This window comes from Gymnoscopelus microlampas, assembly GCF_963454915.1.
Source record: "Gymnoscopelus microlampas genome assembly, chromosome: 5".
Taxonomy (NCBI): Eukaryota; Metazoa; Chordata; class Actinopteri; order Myctophiformes; family Myctophidae; genus Gymnoscopelus; species Gymnoscopelus microlampas.
The window spans coordinates 37,702,541-37,720,781 of record NC_139942.1 but is presented as its reverse complement, the minus strand read 5'-3'; the positions used below and the strand labels follow the sequence as shown (position 1 = coordinate 37,720,781).

Sequence of the window (18,241 nt, the reverse complement as noted above, 5' to 3'; positions counted from 1 at the left end):
AGTAGTTATATTCACCTTTTTACATGTTCAAGTGAACACAACTAGAGAAGGTTTCACTGTTATTTCTAGTAATTCTGGACCAAATATCAACGATCACTCCTGGTGGCGCTATAAAAGGCAAATGTGAAAAATGCAGGGCAAAGGTTTGTCCTTGGCCTCTAGAGAGTGTGCATACAAAGTTTTACACTGATCGGTGCAGTTATAGGTAAAAACACGAATCGGCCTGTTACAGCGCCACCATGAGGCTGATTTCAACATTTTCAAATGGCATTTCTTCCTCGGCCTTATGGGAATGTGTGTGCAAAATGTCACGGAAATTGCATGCTGTGTTCATGATTTGAGGCATTTTGTTCGAAACAGAGTACTCCTGCAAACTTTGAAAGACAATTTTTGCCAATCAGGATGGAATATGAAAAATCTGAAATGAGCCGTTTCTTTTAATGACTATAGAGATACTGTGTACCGATTTGGGGGATTTTTGGCCCAAATTTGTAGGAGTACTGTTCAAAAATGTGTTTTGCACAAATCGGCCTCCTGGTGGCGCTATAAAAGGCCCATGTGAAAAATTTGGAGCAGAGGTTTGGCTTTGGCATCCAGGGATTGTGTGTGCACAGTTTCGCTGCGATCAAGCCAACGGTGCCAGAGATTAGCTGTACACAGACAAGACAGAATGACACACACACACACACACACACACACGGACGGACGGACGGACGGACAGACAGGGGGTAAAACATACTCTCTCGCCATGCCTTTTGGCCTGGCGGAGACAATTATACAAATGTTATTGTATTTGTATTTGTACTTATATATTATACAGTGGGGTCCCATATTCTGTATACCAATTCGGGGTCTGTGCCTTAATACATTATTTAATTAAGCTTACAATTAAATACAAATCAGAGCTTCAGCTAATTTTCACTTCAAAATAATCTAAATTAGGAGGATGTTTTATGCTTTATCTACTATTTATGTAGTGTGCAACAAATAATGTACTGTTTACGTAATTATGTAGCCTACTAGGCTACAAACTCTGTATTATTGACATCATACATGATATGAGGGAAAGGACCATTCGTTTTTTTGTAGAATGTGTTGAATATTCAGTGATGACCAGTAATCCAGGGCATGGTACCCCCTTAACTTCAGGACATGATTCATCCTCGCCTCTTCCCACACACGTAGATCAGCTACAGAACGTCTGTCCCTCCCTTCCCTATATGACACCATGGCCAACGCTCCACAAATCCTCGTCTCCCTCCGGGCTCCCAAGCTGTAGAATGACCCTCCCCTCCCCCAGTCAGGACTGCAGACTCACTCCCCAATTTCCACCACACTCTGAAACCTCACCTCTCCAGGCTCTACCTCACCGACACCCCTAGCATTCCTCTTTCCATGTATCACTTCTTGTCAGTCACCCATTTTTGATAGATGCTACTTATAGGCTACTAAGCAGATGTATGTTGGTTACTTGTTCACGTTATGTTATTTAAATAATAAGACATATACCAGTTGCTTGAACACAAATGCTAAGAATTTAGATGTTGTTCAGACAGTTTTACATGTTTACCTGGTATCTTAGTTATTTGTACTGAAGCACTTAATTATTTTCTTTGCTCCCTTCTTTTCTCTCTTAAAAAATATATTTATTGACTTTAACATAAAGAAAACTATATACATTTACACAAACAATCACAAAAATAATAATTACAGCAATAAAGACCAGGTTCTTCCATTAAATGTGACAGATTATAATTTTTTATATATTGCATAAAATGACCCCACACCTTCTAAAACATATCTTGTTTGTCCTTAACGATGTACAGGATGTAATTTTTTCCATAAAGACAGTTCCTTGAACCACTGTGCATTGCTTGTTTTGCCCGGCCTCTTCCAGGTTAAAGGAGTTGTTTGATTTTAAGCTAATAATTTGATGATAATAATAAAGATGCTTATGTATACGGTAGGAGACACAAAGGAGACTCTTTGTGTCTCCTACCGGAGAGACCGCCGGTCATCAAATTATTGAATTAGGAATGTAACAAAAACAAAAAAATATATAGCTGCAAGCAGCGATAATACGGGGCCAGGAGAGAGAAAGAGAAATGATAATTCCTTTAACAGGTCAGTTCATGAAAGTCCTTGCGGTCTTGTTTCCAATGAGGGCCTGTGAGCAATTAGGGGTTAAGAGTCTTGCTCAGGGACAAAATTCATTTCATCGACACATTTGTTGACCTGGCCTGGAATCGTACCTGGGTCAACCAGAGCCTCTGGCTCCCTAACCACTCAGCTATGGCCGAGAGAGAGAGAGAGAGAGAGAGAGAGAGAGAGAGAGAGAGAGAGAGAGAGAGAGAGAGAGAGAGAGAGAGAGAGAGAGAGAGAGAGAGAGAGAGAGAGAGGATTGAAGAGAGAGACATGGAAACGGAATAGATTGAAGATAGAAACGGAATAGATTGAAGAGACAGAGACATGGAAACGGAATATATTGAAGATAGAAACGGAATAGATTGAAGAGACAGAGAGAGAGCCATGGAAACGGAATAGATTGAGTGATGTTTTTTGCAATTCAACTTAAATGAGTCTGCATCAAGTGAGGCTTGAACCGGCAACCTTGCGATCGTGAGGCACTCTTAGGTAGCTGCAACACTACCTATAGTGCTATAGCTTTGTCTAGGCTGAAATTGTCTGTTGAGGATGACAAACTCTTGCCTTCTGTCATGACCCAAGCCCCTGTTTCACTAACACAAAGATCACTCGTTCACAAACCATTTACCAATGAAGAAATTGTACATCTCCTCAGAACCAAAACTAGTGAAAGTAGCCGATCTACAAGCTCACAAACCATTAAAAGTTGTCAGATTGTACATCGGCTATTTTCACAATGAAGTATGTTATACATTGAAAAAACATACTCTCATTGCTATCTGAAAAGTTGTGAGATTGTAGATAAGCTATTTTCACAATGAAGTATGTAAAAAACACTCAATTAAGTATTTCATGTTATCTTTAACAATTGCAAATGTATTCATTGATAGTCATGTTGTGTGAAATGCAACTTAGATGAAGTCTGCACCAAGTGAGGCTTGAACCTGTGACCTTGAGGTTGAGAGACATACACTTAAGTGGGACGCTATTGGACCAACAGACAAACCTCTGAAAAAAGACATCACACTGATCATACAGTTTCACGCAAATAGCTGAAAAATCCTGGGTTTAAGTGTTTTTCAAACTGCTCAAGATTGCGGACAATCTAAGGGCGGTGCTTACTGGTCAACGTGATAGATGTGTTCCTCATTAGTCAAGGCACATGTGTAAGCAGGTCTAATGGCTGTCGGCCAAACGAGGCAGGACTTTTGCCTGTTTAAAGTTTCAATTTTCAAAAAATTGCTATAGCGCCCCCGTTTGACCAATTGGAGTAAGATTGGTTTCAGTGATATTTGGAATGGCCCTTTACATTTCTGCAAAGTTTCAAAGAATGGTAAGTCTGCATGTATGTGTTAGGGGCAGATGAATAATTGTCATAAAACTGCAATATTCATTGGCTCATTAAAGCTTCATTTTTTCACTTATGGAAAATATTTTGCAAACGTTTTTTGGCATAGGTCCAAAGTTCATGTGTAAAAAGTTTCGTGCAGATTACTCAAAAATCCCAGGAGGAGATAGGTTTTAACTGTTTTTCATATAATTCAAAATGGTGGGAGATCTAAAGGTCAGAGGTCAAAAGTCAGAGTGTGAAAGTTGTTCAGCATGAGGGGACGCATGTGTGCATCGAAGTTTCATGGCTGTAGGTGAAACAGGGCATGAGTTGTACCTGTTCAAAGTTGGCATTTTTCAATTGAGTGCTATAGCGCCACCTTTTGACGAAAGATTATAAGAATTATTTCTTCATCGTTTTTCATGACCATCTATCATGGCCGAGTTTCATAAAAAGCGACTGCACGGTTCAGCCAGAACTGCCAAAAGTGGCAGAAGAAGAAGAAATGGAATGGTCCATGCTGGAAGCCTGGCCCCGTAATTCCAGGATATTCAATGCTTCATGGGGTGTATAATTGATAGGAAATACATATTTTTTTGAGTGAACTACTCCTTTAAGGCAAAATACTCTTTTAGCTTGTAAAAGACACATGTTTAGACATATGTCTAAAAAAAAAAGCGTCTTCTTTTATGCCCATCTGGATAAAGGCCAAGCAGAAAAAACATTGATTCTCGCTCGATATTAATTAACAAAATGCTTTTTCTCCTGCCCAACCTCCCTCCAAAACTCCTCCACTCCTGGACATGACCACAAACAATAGAACAATGTACCTCTATCTTCACCGCATCTATTGCATAAATCTGGAATATTTTCATTAAATGTATTACCTTTTGCTGGTGTGATTTATACTCTCATAATAATCCAATTATATAAGTTTTAGACGTGTATTCCCCGTCTGAGTTTGGGTTTCTTTACAAGCTGTAGACCATTTGCGCCACTGAGCTGCTGACCCTATCCTGGATAAAGATGCTTTGATTTAATTTGATTTATGAATAAGTCAGATTTACAAATGTGGACAGGGACAGCCTGGTGCTGGACATTTTTTGATGATGCTGGTGTCTGTCAACTGGTTCCTACTCAGCAAAATCCTCAGTATTCATGTATCCACTTGTAACTCCTAAGAGACTTAAACCCTGGTGTTCCAAATCTCGCATGACATAATAGGCTAAGATTTGGCAAAAATAGGTTAACTTTTGGCAGAAATGGCAGATCTATAGGCTCACAATGCCTCATGTTTGTGAGCTTGTAGATTGTCTATTTTTGGCAAAGAGATTTGGTGTAGAGGGGAAAAGGAGGGTACCAAGTATAGACAATAAGAGGGTCAACAAATGATATAGGGTTATAGTGGTTAAATGAACACAAAGGATTTTACTGCGTACCAGCCCAAATCAGGAGGATTACAAAAAATCACACCCAGTGTGAAGTGGGTGGTGTGGTCACAGTGGTCATCACAGTGATGGAAGTGATTCACTTAAAAAAAAAAAACATGAAAGTGTTTTTTTTAAGTCCATACTGCTATTCATAGGGCTGCACATGTGTCATGTGTTTCGCTAGCCAATCACAGTCCTGAATTTGCAAAGTCAGCCAATCACATTACAGCTAGTGGTGATGACACTAGCTGTAATGTGATTGGCTGACTTTGCAAAAGTATAGATTTGCATTGACTTTGGAAGGGTTAGGGTTGTAGACTGCGTTGTAGACTATTGGCCAATCACGGTGCAGGATTGGTCAGTGTCCAAACCTCACTTATATAGGGGGCGGTTACACCGCCCCAAAAACAGTATATCCTATTGACAGCCCATCACGGCAAGTGCATATACTCACTTAGCCTGACTTAAAGGAGCATACCATATGTTACTCTTTATACTTTGATAGGATTTCATTCCTCAAAACCGTAAAAAAAAAAAGAGAGAAAAAAGAAAGAAAAATTATAATAATCTGATATCAGTGTTCTCATGTAGCTCTCATAATTTAGGTCCATTAAGCTTAAGGCAAATACAAATTGAATCCTATCAAAGTAAGAGTGTCAAAAAGTGTTCTTTGTGCTTTAAAGCTTAACACCTTTAGGCTCTATTACTAATTTATTGACTGACACAGTTGGGTACAGAACATTACTGTAGTGGTAACAGTGGTGGATATATGTACTCTTATTTTTAACTTCAGTAAAAGTAGCAAAACCACAGTGTAGAAATACAAATACAAGTAAAAAAAGAAATGTTGGCATCAAAAATACTTACAGTACCAAATGTAAAAGTACTCATTATGCAGAATGGCCCATGTCACAATCATATAATTGGATTGCAATTAATAATGCATTCATGTTAATCTTATTCTGTTGCAGCCGGTAAAGGTGGGGCTGCTGGGTAAGTTAAACTAAACCTTTAATAATACGTCATGATTGATCAGTTGATAGACCGATTATTTGTTTACCAACATTAAGACTGGACGCACAGGTGATTGTTTCATGCAATCAATTCCCAACATATTGTTTTGGGGTGCGCTGATTTAAGTACATTCAACCTCCTCTTGTGTGTTGGCTAGTGAGGCGCGTCCTAGCGAGACATGACAGAATGGGTTTCATTTGGTGCCGACCTGCGCGCGCATACTGGTTCTTATCAGTGTGACGTTGTCTGTTAAGGGGTCTATGTTTTTTTTTTTTTAAATGTGGTCCCTCATATTGGATTTAATATAATGTTTGGCCTACACATGTATCTTGCCTGCATGCCATTACACTAGTACCACTGCCAAAGAAGTTAGTGTATTTCAGAACAAACAAACGAAAAAGTATTTAAACATTTTAATAATCACCAAAAATATACACACTGCAAAACAACACATTGAAAATATCTTATATGTAAGCAAATTTCCAGTTTTGGACCTTGTGCAAGCAGTGCTGTTCCATAAACTGTGGCTGGATGGAATTAATTTAGAAGCCCCTCTCGTGGCTAATTTATACTTCAATGTACGACCGCATTGCTCATCGAAGATAACTGACTTTTTGGGGGGCGAGTGAGAAGGCCGTACAACAAAGTATAATGCCTATTTACGGTCCGTTGTACAACAAAATATACAGAACATCTGTCTTAAAAATGTGGCTTAAACGTAGTCTTTCCCAGTGTGGCCTGAGGAGCGGGTCGTAGGATAATGTGGAGACTTCCCTGCACCCTTGGAGCAATTGCAGCAAAGGAAGGCTCCTCCTATGATGATTAAGCAAGCGGAAGCCCATCCTACAAAGAGAGCTGCTCCAAATTCATATCTGTAAACAACAATAAATAGCACTTTAACATTCAGCATTTAAATAACCTGTGCTGACAGGGGTTAGGGCATTAGCTGGGGTTGTGTTCTAAAGTATTACATGTGGAAATTCAACTAATGTGAATAAACTATATATGTTATAAGTTGGCATTCTCATAAACAATAAATGTTCTATACATTTTGTAAATATAGTTTGAACAGCTAAATCCACCCCTCCCCCCACAATTCGCGTACTCAATGCTGTGATGGCATGAGTGGAACTTGGAAATAGAAGCCTATTACTTTGCTGCTTGACCATCCGCACCACTAGACTAACTATCTTCAATATACATTTAATGTTGTATTCAACAGTACTAGAAGGTATTCCAGAACACCACAAATACAGCTGGTTTTGAATGCTAGATATTTACAATGTGTATTTATAGGCCAATATTGTACCAACTACAGTCCATACAGTACAGTACTGTACTGTATGTACAACTAGCAAATTGATAGTAATAAACTGTTTATTAATCACTTGAAACCCAGCATCCCTATTCTGAGGGAAACATTCACCAAAAATACGGCAGCCATTTTGCTCATACATTTTCCACTGCCCGACTATGACGTAAGTGCAAAATTCTGTGTGAATATGTGCAATTGCACACACAGCTCCTGCACAGTGATTACAGGGAACAGAGTGATGACCTCACCTGGCGTTTGTAGGAGTGAAGGGGTCATAGAATTGCTGTGCTATTCTGTGACCGTACCAACATGTCCCCACCAGAGCACACAGACCTGCAGGGAAAACAGCTTTTAGCATACACAGGGTAATATTGATGTACTGTGGAGCGATGTAGTTTGCATTACAAAACAGCTAGAATGGAATAGAATGTGTGTGTAAGTGGGTGTGTGTGTGTGTGTGTGTGTGGGTGTGTGTGTGTGTGTGTGTGTGTGTGTGTGTGTGTGTGTGTGTGTGTGTGTGTGTGTGTGTGTGTGTGTGTGTGTGTGTGTGTGTGTGTGTGTGTGTGTGTGTGTGTGTGTGTGTGTGTGTGTGTGTGTGTGTGTGTGCGTGTGTGTGTGTGTGTGTTTGTACGTGTGTGTGTGTGTGTGTGTGTGTGTGTGTGTGTGTGTGCGTGCGTGCGTGCGTGCGTGCGTGCATGCGTGCGTGCGTGCGTACGTGCGTGTGTGCAAAAAAACTATTGCAATTAGGTCATTATGTAATAATTGTGACAGGCCTTTGTCAAGTCAAGTCACAATAAAAACTAAGAAGATTAAAACATTAAAATAATAATAATAGTAAAAGCAAGAGAGATGGATCTTTAAATTTGATTTAAAACCATCTATATAGTGAGGCAGGACTTAATGTGGGACTGGAGACTATTCCAAAGTTTAGGGGCAGTGACAGAAAAAGCCCAATCTTTGGTTTTTAATCTAGTTAGAGGGACTGAAAGGAGCTGTTGAGATGATGACCTGAGAGCCCTGGGGGCAGAATATGGAGTTAGCAGATCATTGATGTAGGCTACTGTGGAGCTAATCTCTCAAGACAGATTCTGCAAAAAACAAACAAACATTCTGCAAAAAAAACAAAAACATGGAGCTAATCAATGTAGAGCTTTAAAAACAAAAAGTAACATTTTGAAATGCAACTGGGCCAAAACCAGAGTTATGTGTTGTCTTTTCTTTGTATCAGTTAACATTCTGGCAGCTGCATTTTGAACCATCTGTAGGCAAGATAGGGAGTCAATTCCAAATATAAAGAGTTAAGGTTATCCTATCTAGTGGTGATAGCAGCATGGATAACTGTCTCAAGGTCCTTATATGGTAAAATCAACTTTAGGTTTGTTATGGTTCTGACTTCTGAGTTGATAAAAGCTGCCCTTCACAACACTACATACCTGTTTATTAAAATTGAAAGAGGAGTCCAAAAAGAGGTTCTTGACCGTATCATGCACATGCTCAGACAGTGGGCCAAGTGCCGTGGTCAGGGAGGTGATGGAGTTTTATTACCTCTATTTTATTACTGTTTAATTGAAGACAATTCCTTGCCATCCAGCATTTGATGTCTTCAAAGCGGTTTAAAATATTGTTTATGGAGCAAGGGTTATCCACTGTGTGTGTGTGTGTGTGTGTGTGTGTGTGTGTGTGTGTGTGTGTGTGTGTGTGTGTGTGTGTGTGTGTGTGTGTGTGTGTGTGTGTGTGTGTGTGTGTGTGTGTGTGTGTGTGTGTGTGTGTGTGTGTGTGTGTGTGTGTGTGTGTGTGTGTGTGTGCGCGCGCGTACGTGTGCGTGTGTGTATTGGGAATTGTTTTTAAAGTTAAGGGTAGGCTAATTAGTAAAAGATTATTTGGGGATTATGCTGGGGTTAGGGTGAGGTGGTTAAAGTTTAGAGTTCATTTTAGGGTTAGGGATAAGATTCGCTTTAGGTGTGGTTGTGGTTAAGGATAGGGTTGGGGTTAGGTTGTGGTTAAAGGCTAAGCTGCACTATGTAACTTTCTCCTTCTACCCCGGATTTGAACCCGGTTTCCTGCACAAGTGCTGACATTTTTACCACTGAGCTAATAGAGCCTGCGTGCTTGCTCAGGGGATAAGTTGAATCTTGACCATCAGGTCAGAATTCGTTACAGATCCTGTGTCTAGGTGAGACATGACCTTTGACACAATCTAAATGTCTCAAGAGCAGGGAGAAAAAATACAACCACCCCAATACAAAACCAAATACCATTCAACACATCGGTAATCGGTGGTCTAGGACCCAAGAACACCAAAAGCTGGACCAAAGGTGAGATGACACTGACCTGAGATCAGGAAGAGAATGCCTCCAGTCAGAGCCACCTTGTTCTTCAGCTCCTCGTCCTCTGCCAGGCAGGTGGTGCACTTCATGCCCACCGCTGCCACCATGATGGAGATCCCACACAGCATGACAGAGCCGACCATCAGACCTCGCGTGCCTTGTACAATCCCTGGAAACACGGACAAGTTAGACAATTCCTCATTTTGACTTGTTTTGAGTTGATTTAATTGATTGTTTAAAGGAAACTTTGATCTATTAATGAAGTTAACAACTTTAAATCGCTATTTTCCAAAATAGATCAAGCACAACATGCCACGATGTGAGCTTGTAGATCAGCATTTTTTCATTTTTTCTCATTATTTATCATTTAAACAGTAAGGACAAATGGATATCTGAGAACAGGCAGTGATGATGAGATTATGATCTGATTATTTCAGACCCCACCCATGTACCCATGTCCCCCACCCTGGCCTGAGGACCAGATTCTTCCCTCAGGCAGAAGCTTCAGAGCCACTCAGTGCAGCTGAACTGCTTTAAGAACTCCTTTGTCCCCCTGTCCATCAAAGCCCTAAATGACAAGCTAACGCTGGTCTTTATCTTATGATTCTATGTTGATGTGGCTACCTTACTCTTACTGCTCATATTAAGCACACTGTTATGATGACTACGGGTTTGTGTGTGTGTGTGTGTGTGTGTGTGTGTGTGTGTGTGTGTGTGTGTGTGTGTGTGTGTGTGTGTGTGTGTGTGTGTGTGTGTGTGTGTGTGTGTGTGTGTGTGTGTGTGTGTGTGTGTGTGTGTGTGTGTGTGTGTGTGTGTGCGCGTGCGTGGACTTTATGTATGCACCTATGTCATTGTGTATTTTTAACAGCAGATACTGTACGTGGCCTAGACAAATTTCCAAATTGCTGTATATATATTTCAACTTAATGAAATACAACTTATGTAACTGTTGAGAGTGTACAGACGTAACCAAATGGACCCTTACGGGTTCATTTAGTTACATCTGTACACTCACATAGTTAGAGTTAAATTAACACTGTCTATGTAAGAAAGTTTGACGAAGGGAAGCTGATGTAGATGTATTATTTGCTGTTAGTTACGTAAATGTGTTGTCTACACAACCATATTATAGGCTATACACACACTGATGAGATGTTCTAACTGCTACTGCCTGTATTGTTGCTGAATGTGTTTTCACCTTAGTTAGGCCTGTCCCAGGCATTCGCCTGACTTGTCTCTACACGCACACAAGGTCTTCTGAGAGGCAGGGGGTACATTCTTTAACCGTTTGAAAGTTTGGAATGAATAAACTAAACTAAACTACATACGTAACACATTGCACATTCCAGTTTTTACAATTAAGACTTTTAAGACAATTAAGCGATTCTTCAACTTTTTCAGTCTGGGGGCCAAATTCTATTCTGTTTGGTTCCACCCATGAGCACAGTTTAAGAAAACCAGACAATACAGACAAACCTGTGACCAAACTTTGATTATTGACCCATATCTGAAGATAAAGAAGCTGTATGGCCATTTGTAGCCCGTTTAGATAATAAAATACACTCATTTTTACTTTGAAAGTCAGTGAGCACATTGAAGGTGTGACAGAAAGCATTGAGTGAAGTGTGGAGCATTACCTGGCAGCTGCAGCAGAGAATCGTAGACTTTGCATTGGATTTGACCTGTGCTCTGTGACACGCAGGACTTCCACAGACCCTCGTACATGGCCTGAGCCGTTATAATGTTGTCTCCTGCGTATGATGATGCCTTCCACTCAGCCATGATTGTCGAAGTGATGGCCCCGACGAAGCCCAGGAAGGCCAGCGCAAAGCCAAGCAGCTGCATTCCTGCGTTGGCCATTGTTCTCCGCAGCAAAATTAAATGAAATAAAATAAAATCTGAATACAAATTAAAACAAATGCTAAAAAAAAGAAACAAATACAAATTAAATAAACTTCAGCAACTATATAGAGATATATAAATATAGATGATGAAAGAAAGAAAGGCCTTGGTGTGGCTTTAGGAGGCTTTTTGGGTAGCAGGTCTGGTGCTCCTGTGAAGGTCTTGTCTAGCTGTACATCTTCAGGGAGGGAACCAGTGACCACCTGAGGCAAAAGGAGGTCCCTGAAACTCCATAACTTCTGGTGGAGGTTAGGAGGACGAGCATGACATCTAGTGGAGGATTGGCATTTTATTTTAATACACCCCACTATACAGTCTATACCAGTGGTATAGGAGCCCTAAAATGATATGCATTTGGCTGCGGACGTCGGAAAAGGTTTTGTAGAGCCCCATAAGAGAAGAATAAAAGAACATTTAGAAATTATTCCAAATTGTTCACAATTGTTCAACATTTTTCAATTATTTTCCAAAATTAGCCAATCTACAAGCTTACTTGTGAGATTATATATGTATAAAATAGGTTTAAAGTGGTTAAACTAATTTTGATGCTATATTAACACATTTCGCTAGGGACCTCCTGGAACCCACTGAAAAACCTGGGGGTCCCCGGACCCCCCTTTGAGAACCACTGACAGAGTAAAATTCTCAGTTAATTTAACTCTGAGAATGTACTAATGACGATTTCAACACTCCCAGAGTTACTATTATGTAGGCTATATATTATGGTAATGTCTCTCAAATATATATTTATTTCTGTGGCATTGGGTAATAATGTTAAGAAAGTGATTTAGATGTTATTTAGGAATAGATGCTAGGTTCATTGTTTACCTCGTATCCTACTTTCTTGTCTGCGCTCTAATTATGTGATTACAGTATTTACCTTGGTGTTTATTGACAAGAGTTCATGCTTACTCTGCTTATTCCAATCTCGCAAGTCACCCTGGATAAGAACGTCTGCTAAATCCCTAAACTGCAAATTGTCATTTGTATTAGTATCAGCTATTATTAACTACTTTGCACATTTCCATGTATATACGGCACATCGTATTCTCTACAATTTGACAGTCATTTCAGTCTCGGCTGACTCCAAAGTAGGCTACACTCCTCCACCCACATTTATTTTGTTTAACAAATAGTGAATGATAAAGTTTGAAATTTCATTTAAAGTAAATAATTGGCACTGTGACATCAAAATAAACTGCTAACATACATATAGGCTACCATGTATAGAATGCTGATTGGAATGTTGACTGATACCAGTGTCAACTGATTTTGGAGAGCACTCTCTGTTGCGTGGGAATGATTTCAGTCATTCAGATAGTATCTGTCCAATGACCAAAGGTTTTCTCTTGTGCAAATTCAGACTTGTTGTTGCATGCAGTGTCATTTGCGTTTAAATCCACCAAGGAGCTGTGTTGCTTGATTCCTGGAACACAGAGGTATGTGGAATTTACATTGTATTTAGTAGAAAACGCACTTGTGAATGTTTATGAACTTCAAAAAAATCCTCCCTGTATCAGTATATATATACATATACAATATACATATATAATTGAATGACGATTATGTGTAATGTTTCCTAATCTACAAAGGTTTCCATTATTTTCACAGTGAGAATGGACAGAGAAATCAGGGTCACACTTTGTCTGATGCTACTTGTCTGTTTCCAAAGCAACACAGCATCACAAACACCCTGCCCGAGCAGGTGCCAGTGTTTCACGCCTGCCAAGGTGTTATGCTCTGACGATCGCATGACATCTTTACCCAAGGACATCTCTGGGCAGGTCAAGGACTTCATTGTCATGACAACGTCTCTGTCCTACCTATTTGTAAACACCTTAGAGGAGGCCCCCCAACTTTCCAGGCTTGTTTTCTTTAATAATGCCCTGCGGGACATCCACGCCAGCGCCTTTGTGCTTCTCACTGACCTAAAGGAGCTGGAGGTCAGTGGGAACCCCTGGTTGGAGAAGCTGTTGCAGGGAACCTTTGCCAAGCAGGGCAACCTCACTAAACTGGTGCTCAACTTCAACCGCTTCAAGACGGTGCTTCCGGGCATGTTCGACTCCCTCAGCAAGCTGGAGATCCTGCAGATGAAGGGTAACAGCATCTCTTCCCTGCCTACGCTTCTCTTCCACCACCTCCAGAACCTCCGCGTTCTGGACCTGTCCAATAATGTGCTCCATGACGTGGGAAGGGAGAGTCTCTCTGGCATGGACAAGCTGGAGACCTTCCGACTTAACTACAATATGATCAGCCTCCTTTCAGATGACACTTTCCACAATGTTTCCCAATTGAGGGAGCTTAGTTTGGAGGGGAACAAGATATCAGACTTCCCCTCTGGAATCTTCTCGGCACTAACGCGGTTAGAGGTGCTGAATCTACGCGGCAACCTGCTCTCTAGCTTCAACGCTGAAGTCTTTGGGATCATTCCCTCGAGCTTAAAGGAGCTGACACTAACAGGCAATAGGCTGAGGGAGCTATCCTCTCACTCCCTCGGCAGTCTAACCTCTCTCACTCAGCTTACTCTGTCATCTAACCAGCTCTCCGAGCTTCCCGTGGACATTTTTAAAAACCTCACAGCTTTGGAGGGCCTTGATCTGTCTGAGAACCAGCTGACCTCACTGCCGGACAAGATCTTCTACCAGCTCCACAATGTCAAGGCGATCCACCTGCAACGGAACAACCTGAGCGAGGTGCACGCCAAGATGTTTGAGGACCAGCTCTTACTGCAGCAGCTTTATCTGTCATACAACCAGCTCCAGACACTACCCCAGGGCTTGTTTGACCCCTTCATCTTCCAGCACATAGTGAGACTGCGCGGAAACCCCTGGAATTGTGACTGTCACATGTGGTACATGCACGACTGGCTGCAGAAAAATGGTATGGACAACATGGAGGAGCCTGACAGGGTGACATGCAAGGGCCCTGGGACATTGAGAGGGCAGGCAGTAACCTCCATTGACAAGGACCAGCTGACGTGTCATATATCTCAGGATGGGATACCAAGCATTAACAGTTGTACTCTACAAGCGGCCGACGACACTGTGATTATCAAATGCGAAGTGACTACGTGTTCCCAATTGAAAGTGAAGGTACAGTTTCAAAAAGATGATGGAAGTGTGTATGAGAATGTTATGGATAATGTGTGGCCAGAGCATTTGCAGTGTAATAATGAGACAAGTCGATAATACTCGATTCCAATCCTGTAAGTCTGAATTTCTCAGTGCCACAGACTTTGCTCTGTGTGCCAATATGCTTTACTGTAAGAAAGACTTTCCTTTTGTTTTTACGTACATTTGGTGCTTGTTCTGGGAAAACCCAGTTCTATCATATTGTATGTTCTCTAGTCACAGTCAATACTACAAACAGATCTTTAGCTGAGCAGCTGATAACGAGGAGACGAACTGTATATCCTGCATGCAGGTCAAAGATAATGAGGGTGGATGAACTCCTCTTTTTTTTCAAAGGATCAAAGCTCGACCTGATAGTTTTAAAGACACAGCATCATTAAATGGAACTACGGCTAGTCTGTTAATAATTTACATAAAAGATTGACTGGCTGCAGTGTGTTTAATTACCAGTAGACAACTCTGGTTCCCTTCTGTGAGTAATCAGCAATGTATGTCAATGGACATAGGTATAAAGCTCCAACATACTTATGGATGTCTTGGTATAATGACCATTATGCTTTTCTTTTATTCAAATGTTCAGTTCAATACTAAAATACATAAAAGCTATAAAAAAGGAAATACAAATAGCCCTCATGAGGCCTCCGCCCTGCTCAGAACTCACCTCTAGAGACTTGCTTTACCCGACTTGTTTTTTGTTTTAAACGCAATTGTATTCTTTTATGTAATAAAGTTTTTATTTCCTTTTCTTTTTACCCATGTAAAGTGAATTTGAGTACTTAGAAAATCGCTATCTAAATCTGTAGTATGATGATGATGATGATGATGATGATGATTATTATTATCATTATTATTACAAATATGATTTTAAACATCCCCTCTTTCATCCAAGGGTTTTCAAGATGTTTAAGACAAAAAGCAATGGTGGAAAATAACAAAGTACATTTACTCAAGTACTGTACTTAAGTACAATTTCAAAGTACTTTTACTTTACTGGAATATTTAAAACTTTCAATACTTTTACTCCATTCCATCTTACAGGCAAATACTTTTGCCTACACTACAATTATTTGAAAAATGCAGTTAGTAGTTACTTTGCAGATTTAGATTATTACTACAAAACATACATTTAACATACAAGACCTATTTTATACTCCAGCTATTTATGAGCTTGTAGTTCTGCTATTTTCGAAATTCTTCAAATGCTTATTCCGCATAATGAATACTTCTACTTTTGGTGCTGCAAGTATATTTTGATGCCAATACTTTTACTGAAGTAACATTTCAAATACAGGACATTTTACTTGAAACAGAGTATTGTGGTATTGCTACTTTTACAAAAGTAAAAAACTAAGTCAGAGTACTACTTCAACCATTGCAAACAAGTTGTCCAATGAGACTTGTCTTCACACCCCACTGCTCCTGAACACTGGGTGATAAAGACAGAAGGATGGGGGGGGGGACACACAGATGGCAACACCTTGAATACAGCACTCTGACCCCGCACTCTGTAAAGGTCAAAGGCCAGCGGGTCGATTGGGTGCTTGGTCCGAGCTGAATGACACATCACAGCTCACATGACAAAAAAGTATAGCCTGCCAAAGTTTGGAGAGATGGATTTAAAGTGGGGTAATCCTCACTTGACCAAAACTATGGGACAAATAGAACATCTCAAGTGGATGGAGTGATGTTACCGTACCAATATAGGAATATTAACATGTGGAGGCTAGTAATTGCACAGCCTTTTAGATTGACGGACGGACGGACGGACGGACGGACGGACGGACGGACGGACGGACGGACGGACGGACGGACAGACAGACAGACAGACAGACAGACAGACAGACAGACAGACAGACAGACAGACAGACAGACAGACAGACAGACAGACAGACAGACAGACAGACAGACAGACAGACAGACAGACAGACAGACAGACAGACAGACAGACAGACAGACAGACAGACAGACAGACAGGGAATATGGATAAATACTGTATACACTACAGTCAATCTAGAGTGAATATAGGCAATATACTTCTCTATCTATCAACAGTGAAACATTTACAGCAATTACTCTAAGCAGGCCTCTGATTATTGTGTATATCCCAGTTGTCCATGAGCCAGAGTGAGTGAGCGGGAGTCATTAATCCAAGGACAGAACAGAACAGAACATAATTGAGTCTTCGTTATGTAGCTTAATAATGGCTTCCAGCACAAAGGAATGACCAAGTCACTCAGTCTTGTGCAGAGGGACGATGAGTCTTTGGCTTAAGGTGCTCCTCAACTCCGCTACCTCATCATAGAGAGAGTGGGAGGGGTTCCTCAGGATAGCTTCCATCTTCATAAAATGTAAATAATGAAATCCCACAATTAAAACCTTGAGAAGAAGTTGTCTCATTTTGTCAAATGAATTACCGTAATATTGTCTTAGCAACTGATGGGTAGCAATGGCATTTTGTAAAGTGATGTATGTTATGCAGAGGAATTGTATATACTTAACTCAATCCCTATATTGGCCAGTTACTTTGCCTCAAGAACACATTTTCAGAATTAGCTCTTTTTGTTGTAAATATTAAAACATTGACACACATTAATTATGCTCACCAATAATCACTGACCACGTTTAGCACCTCGATATTGATAGACTGTAAAGCCGCAATCTGTACGTTTTACTCTATGTATGTCCTATACCTGGAATTTGTGGAAGACCAAATATCTACCGCTCAAAAGGGAACGTACCCCAACTTGGTTAGGGAAGATGTGTGCTTATGATGAGCTTTATGAGGCAGGGCTACTTGCCTAAAAAAATCTCAATTGAAGAGTAGGGAGACCACCTCCAACTACTGCAGATGTACTAGATTATATTATATTAATATTTAGTACTACAAACTGTTTAAAGTAACATTTCATCGATTAAAATAAGCTCCAGATTGCAGCTTTAACATCAGCGCCAAATCACTGAGCCGATATCCATCATCACCAATTACTACTGACTGGCAAATTTACAGCAGCAGGGTGTGAGTGTTGTCCTGTGAAGCACCTCTTAACCCCCTGTCGAGACCCCATCTCTCTGTTCCACTTCAGTCAGGGCCGTTAGCGCCAAGTCACCGTGCTCCACACAGCCCTTCTTCATTTTGGGAAGGCATGGAGGTGGGGAGACATTATCTAGCGGCGCGCACACAATGTCCAGATGACACAAAAGCACAGGGATGTTTCCCACAGAGTTTAGGACAGCCAGCGAGAGGAGAGAGGCTGTGAGGGCAGGGTTCAAGGGACAAAGGGGACAGGGTCATCTGAGATTCACAGCCCAGCAGGGAGTAGAGGAGGAACTCAGAAAAGATGTGTAATCTGAACAAAAATGTCCAAACACACACACACACACACACACACACACACACACACACACACACACACACACACACACACACACACACACACACACACACACACACACACACACAGACCCTCTTATACATGGCCTTATAACTACAGAGTCACGCCATAAAGATAAATTGGAGTTCTGCAAGCTTGCAGGGAAAAATAAACTCAAGAAAAATAAATAAATGTTGCCTAATATAATTCCTCTTTTCTTTTTCAGCTAGCCTCAAACAGGTTCAGTCAATCGTGAAGAAATCATCAATACAGATC

General features: G+C 40.7%; 3 protein-coding genes across 3 annotated transcripts in view; 1 reads left to right on the top strand and 2 right to left on the bottom strand.

Annotated features, from left to right (window-relative positions):
- Nucleotides 1-3,363, bottom strand: part of LOC311045495 (discoidin domain-containing receptor 2-like) — a 39,662-nt gene extending 36,299 nt beyond the window's left edge. The window contains exon 1 of the mRNA XM_084057382.1: nt 3,352-3,363. The gene's annotated coding sequence lies outside the window, so the exon portion shown is untranslated. The remainder of the gene's footprint in view (nt 1-3,351) is intronic.
- A 2,954-nt stretch (nt 3,364-6,317) lies between these two features.
- cldn1 (claudin 1) lies at nt 6,318-11,623 on the bottom strand. The gene is made up of 4 exons (XM_084057558.1): nt 11,199-11,623; nt 9,566-9,730; nt 7,483-7,567; nt 6,318-6,791 (listed from the first exon to the last, which is right to left on the bottom strand). Exons 1-4 carry the CDS (start codon nt 11,419-11,421, stop codon nt 6,632-6,634), a joined length of 633 nt encoding a protein of 210 aa, XP_083913684.1. The 5' UTR covers nt 11,422-11,623; the 3' UTR covers nt 6,318-6,631.
- A 1,456-nt stretch (nt 11,624-13,079) lies between these two features.
- Nucleotides 13,080-17,940, top strand: LOC311045071 (uncharacterized protein; the record flags this gene model as incomplete). The annotated part of the gene is made up of 3 exons (XM_084056882.1): nt 13,080-14,606; nt 16,703-16,718; nt 17,816-17,940. The coding sequence occupies 3 exons, from the start codon at nt 13,080-13,082 to the stop codon at nt 17,938-17,940; spliced, it is 1,668 nt and encodes a 555-aa protein (XP_083913008.1).
- Between the last annotated feature and the right edge of the window lie 301 nt (nt 17,941-18,241).